The sequence below is a fragment of the Salminus brasiliensis genome, chromosome 12 (assembly GCF_030463535.1).
Source record: "Salminus brasiliensis chromosome 12, fSalBra1.hap2, whole genome shotgun sequence".
NCBI classification, from domain to species: Eukaryota; Metazoa; Chordata; class Actinopteri; order Characiformes; family Bryconidae; genus Salminus; species Salminus brasiliensis.
Window position 1 is genome coordinate 39,483,335 of NC_132889.1, and position 6,088 is coordinate 39,489,422.

Below are 6,088 nucleotides of genomic sequence, written 5' to 3' on the forward strand. Positions count from 1 at the left end.
ATTATTTGTGTGTGTGTTCCCGCAGTTCGATGTCTGAGAATAAGAGCACAGTGAGCATCCTGGACGACATCGGCAGCATGTTTGACGACCTGGCGGACCAGCTGGACGCCATGTTGGAGTGAAGAGCGCCGCCTGCGTCTCTGTGGCACAACCTCAGGGTCCAGGAGAGCACAAAAAAGGGCACAAATTTCCGACCAAACAAACAAACAAACAAACAAACAAAACCCCTGAAACCTTCAAAACCTTTGAAACCTCCAGCCCCTCCTCCTGTACCTTCTGCTCCCTCCTGTTCTCCTCCCACTTCTTTTCCTCGGTGACCGAACATTCCCTCTCTCTCCTCCCTGAAGTTGGTTTGCACAAACCCACCCCCACACCCCCCTCCCCTCACGGGCGAAGTGACCTCAGGGCTGGGCAACAGAGATCATCCAGGGCTTTCCGAGGGCGGAGAGGGCGGAGAGGGCGGAGAGGGCAGAGGACGAGTTTACCCCGGAGAATAAACTCCGCTGTCTGTTCTTTTCCGTTCAAACCGCTGTCGTGAGGAATGAATAGCAAAACACTACAATACCAATAATTGCTGTATATGAATTATAGTATGGTATGTGTACATTGTAAGCATGAGGAAAGTTTGTATCTATAAAGAAAAAAAATCTCATAGTGAGAGTCATGCATTAGTACAGTAATATATATAAGTATATATATATATAAATATATATAAATATTTTATTTTGTTTTTATTTCATGGTAAATGGTACAAATACAGTGTTGTTATGTTTCAGAACTCTATGAACTGATGACAGAAATATCGATTTTTCTACGACCAAAACAAAGAGGAAAAAAAAGAAAGCCGCTAAGCTCGCTGTCATGTGTGTATTAGCCGTGCTCAGTAGAGGGCAGTAGTGGGCCGTGTTGACAGTAGTGGTTGGAGTTCCTGTGTAAATCCTGCTCTGCTCCGTGCGCTCGCCTCGGCCTCCTGTACCTCCCCATCCCAACCTTCAGCTCTCCTCTGCTTCGCCCCGGGATGGGCATCAGTTTCACTCAGTTTAATCCGGAAATGCAGATTTACAGAAATCCTGAAAAAATGACTTAAATCAGTTAAACAAAGTTATAATAATAAATAATAATAATAATAATAATCATAATACAACACTCATATATCTGCCTCCTCAGCCTACTGTGTCCTGTGCCTCATTCAGAAAGGGTCTCCAGCACTCCTTTTAACTTCATTGTGAGTGGGCGGGGCTAAACTGTTGTTGGATGAATGGGCGGGGCTACACTGCTGAAGGCTGAGTGGGCACATGTAAATGCACTGGTTTTTGTCACATCACAAATTCAACCAAACTTGGATCCGGTCGTCACAGTAGATCAGCCCTGTACGTCTGAAACGATCGCTTGATTGGACGGTGAGAAATGATCAGACCTGTTTGGTAGATCTGGGTCATTTCTGTTGGGTCAACATCAGACAGTGGTATAACTACAGCGGACGGTTTCGCTACTGCGGCGATGTTTTCATGCTGTTTATGCACTGTTCAACCATTCGACCAATCAGATCACTTCTTACTTTTTAAATATTCATAAAAATGGAAATGCCCATCCCTGGTCTGCATGTGCACTCCTGCTGCCCGTTCCCTGAGCCCCCCCCCCCCCTCCCCCTCCTGCGCAGTGTCCCGTGTGCCTTAACACGACAGGTGACCTCAGCGCTAATACACACACATACACACTCGTATGCACACACACACGAGCCAGCAGGCGGCGCTGTGGAGAGTGTGGAGTGTAATCCGCTCAGGCCGGAGTTCGGAAAGCACCTTGTCAACTGCAGCTTTATCTGTTAGCAAAGCCACGCCCCCTGACATCATCGCAGTGTTAGGACAGCAGCTTTAGGACACCTTCAGCTTCAGCAGTTAGAGCAGCAGTGGCTGTAGTAGGGTGTTGGTGTTAGGGGTGGTGTATAGTGTTAGCATTTAGGGCTAGTAGATTAGTGTGAGCATTTGGGTTAGCGTTAGCTCAGTGATTCTCAATCCCAGTACACCTGGTGGTTTGATGGGACTAATATCTGGACTGTAACCTGATCTGATTCAGTGTCGGCTGGTATTCAGATGCGTCTCCGGTTCTCCTGACTGAACGCTGGTTCTGCGTTCTGCAGTCATTAATGTTCATATTTCATTAAGAAGAAACTCAAATCAGGAGGTAAAGGGAAAGCAGCAATGCTCCCGTTAAGGGGAGGCGCTATCACAGTGCTGGGAGGGGTTTAGGCTGTACTAGGAAGGGATATAGATGTACTGGGTGTGGTTTAGGTTTTACTGGGAGGGGTCTGAATGTCCTGGGAGGGGTTTAAGTTGTACTAGGAGGGGTTTGGGTGCACTCGGGGGGGTTTAGTTGTACTGGGAGGGGTTACTTATGCACTGGGAGGGATTTTGATTGATTGATCCAATTAGATTCTGACCTGCATTTTAATGTAGATCAGCTCTAATCTCTGTATAACTCTGATACTCAACACACATTAATGACCAGGTGAACAGTGTTCAAGAACCCCGTGCTGACCAGTCACAGCCCACTGTTTGGTAGATACGACCATGACTGACCACGTGTCTAGGATTGGGAACTGCTGTTTGCTGCCTTTATTATGTCCATCTTCGTCCAGTCTACTCTTCCTCCAGAAACTGCTGTCCTGAGGCTGTGCTGATGTGCATGGGGTGGTCTCCAGAACGTTAGGGTGTGTATCTTGATGGTGAAGGCCTCAAGCGGTTTGGTCCAGATAGGGGTGGACAGTGCTTCTGATGGAAACCCAAAGGGCTTCAGGATCTTACGTTGACGGCTTCGTTTCTGAGCCTCGGCACAGGAAAGCACAAGGCCTGAGAGGAGCTGGGTGAGGGAGCAGGAGGGCGAGTGAAGGAACCTGCATGTCTGAGTCTGAGAGCTTAAGGCTGAACTGCACGAATCAGGAGCTCCAGCACGTCTGCCAGGTGGCCGATGCTGTAGAGTGATAGTTCTGCTGAGGCTGGCACCGCTGAGGCGTCGCTCGCTGTAGATGCTGCTTATGCTTTGCAGCTGTGTGTGTAAGAGTGTGTGCATGCAGTGTGTGTGGTGTAGAAGCTGTTCTTCAGCAGGTGAAGTCAGGTGAGCTGCGTTCTCCTTCTTTTTTCTTAACACATCTGATCTGCTTCTCCAGAAAGACCAAAGCCTGGCTACTGAAACCCGAACCGCTGAAGGGTCTGACTAGCCATGGTTCTAGACTCCAGTCCTGCGCTCCAAACCACAGAGTAGGTAAAGTCTCAGGTTGGATGGTTAAGCGCCTGGGTACTGAGCTAATGACGTTAGTGTGGGTGAGGTAGCTCACATTAACACCGAGTAAAACTACTGGCGAATACTTCCCCTCAGATTAAAGCAACTGACCAATACGGCCCCAGACTGACTGACCAACTGACCAATACGTTACATTGAAGGCGATTTACAGAACTGCTCACTGTCCCTCAGAGCTTCCCTGTTCACTCTGGAATACCCTCAGCTAGTTTATACAGACTAGGACTGAAGGATTCCTCTAAGACCACCGTCCTCCACACACTCTACACTGAGTACTCTCAGAAGAGGAGGGTCTTCAGTCTGGGTTTGAAGACGGTGAGCGACTCTGCCGCTCGGACCCCGAGGGGAAGCTCGCTCCACCACTTCGGTGCAGGACAGATACTTTAATTGAATACTGCCTCTTGTAGTAAAGTTCCTGATCAATAGAGCCCCCAGAATAAAGAGAACGACCAAACCTGCCATTCAGATCACAGCTCCTGACAGTACTGAAGATCGGTTCTCCTGACTGTAAATAAATCCCTGGATTCGCTTCGGCTCTCGCAGAATGACTGCGCTCTCCTGGAAATCTGTTTCCATCGTAATACAGACGTAAATAACAGAATTAGCTAAATTAGCTCATCAAGGAAAATCAGAGTAGAGATACCAGGCGACTCCATGGCCTTGCTGACAGCTGTTTAATTCCCCCGCCGCAATGTGAGCGACCTCAACAGCGCTGGAGCAGGCCTGGAGGACCGGAGCTACCGCACACAGCAGCCTGATGACTTTACACCACCAGGGTGACGAGCCTGCTCCCCACAGCGTTCTCGTTCTAGATCATTTAATGACCACACACACTGAGGGTACCATCTCTAGCTACCTGACAGCAACTTTCTGGGTTCTAGAACTAGGTTCTAGATAGGAAAAGCTGCTCAGTAACGTTAGACCTGTTCATGTCAACATTTCAGAAGAAATCGAGCTCAGCTAACGTCCCGATCGTCTGATCAGCCGCGCTCAGTTTTAGCTCCAGGCTAATGTAGCTGAAGAGTACTGTAACCTCAACAGTTAGCATGACGCTAAGTGCACACATGCATCGTCTCGAACCGTGTGCTGTTCAGTACACTGGAGCAGACTAATGCTGATGTGGTTTCTGACGTTGTGTGACTCACTGGTTGAAGACTGCCACTCAGTCCCAGAGCTAATCGGTGGATAATAGACTTCCATTACTTGTTAGCTACATTAGCCTCACAGCTCCAGCGTGAAACGGGACCTGGCCGATCGACAACATTTGGGCTAACTCTGGCGCTGAACCATCGCTGTTATACGCCACTCCAGGCTCAGAGCAGGTTCACGGTGTGAACAGGAAGCGGTTTAACTGCAGTACAGTCACATCCCGCTCACCATCCCTCTCGTTGCCATGACAATCTCCCGCCTCCTTCCTGGTGATGATTTAGCTCCTTTTTTCAGCTGAAAAGAGCAAAACACACATTTACATAGAAAATACACAACTACAGAGATCACCCGCATACACGCAATACCGCCCCCTTGTGGTCGAGAAGAGAATATTTATAATATTGAGTTTAAAGGATAGATTATATTATTGAAGATGTTTTTAAAAAGGAATTTAATAATGATGTGCAACACAAAGAGGGCTTTAGGTGGAATTTTTAGATCCTTTATTTTTCTTTTCTTTTTTATTACGGTAGCTTTGTGTGGCCAAACTTCGCCCGTTCTGTAGTTTGATGAAATGAGTCGTATGATATTATTATGCAATGTTCTTTTTTTTGTTTGTTTGTTTTTTTAAAGACATGTATGTGCCTTGCTTTAGTTCTCTGACATTGCTTTCAGCTCGTCTGTGGTTTGGATTCTCCTCCTCCTCCTCCTCCACTCTCTCGGATCCGTGTTCGCTGTAGGCCGGGCCGGCGTGGGAGCAGATCTGCGCTCTGTTCTGCTCTGAAACTGCCGACGGACTGTTTCTGTTTTTGTTTTCTGCTCTCTGGTGTCGATTCAGCTGTTCGGCGTCCTCCTCCGCCGTCCTCCGGCTTTGTAAATAGCTGAATGTGTTGCTGTGAAACTTCATCCTCTTTATTAACATCCGGTTTTCCATTTTCTAACGAGCATTTCTGTCATTTTTACTGTCATGGTTGTTTATCTTTCGTTGGTTTGTTTTGCCTTTTCTTGCAGATATAAAAAAAAAAGTGAGATTATGAAAAAAAAGAAAGCTCTGGTGAAAAATATTCTTTGGTTAAAAAATGCAGATTTTATTTTCCTCCTATTTGCAGAGAAATAAGGTGTAAAAGAAGGCCGGCGACTGCACTGCTGCGTGTGTGTGCAGGCTGTATATCGTGTCGATGTTGTATATGACCTGCTGTGACTGGCATTGGGAAATGTGGTGTGCTTGCAGTGATGCACAACAACCACCTGCTCTAATAAAGATAAATGTTCTATAAAACTCCAGCGCTCCCTCTCCTCTCCTCTCCTCTCCTCTCCGCCTGCAGGCACAGGCCACCGGAAGCCCAGCGCTGGCAGGAGCGCTGGCCATGTTCGGACGGCCTGCCGCTCCGAGTAACGCTGTGTCCGAGCGCTCATCAGCAGGCTGTAATTAGCAGATGATTAATTCAGTACATTTGAACTAACGAATTTAAAAACACACAGAAAAGGTCAAAGGTCGTGACATAGGTCACATCTCGTCCCCCCTGTCTCATCTAGAGTCCAGAGTTTCCCCACTTGTTAATTCGACCTCACCGGCTGTTCAGTTCAGTCCCCTAATGGAACAAACCGCCAGCGCTCGGACACAGCAGGAGCGTCCACTAGC

At 47.7% G+C, this 6,088-nt stretch overlaps 1 protein-coding gene across 7 annotated transcripts in view; it reads left to right on the plus strand.

The window, feature by feature from the left end:
- caskin1 (CASK interacting protein 1) overlaps positions 1–5,725 on the plus strand; it is a 118,743-nt gene extending 113,018 nt beyond the window's left edge. For all 7 annotated transcript variants that reach the window (XM_072693898.1, XM_072693900.1, XM_072693901.1 and 4 more), the window contains one exon: positions 26–5,725. In XM_072693898.1, coding sequence (XP_072549999.1) covers positions 26–122 — 97 coding nt within the window. In that variant the 3' untranslated portion in view covers positions 123–5,725. The remainder of the gene's footprint in view (positions 1–25) is intronic.
- The last annotated feature ends 363 nt before the right edge of the window (positions 5,726–6,088 follow it).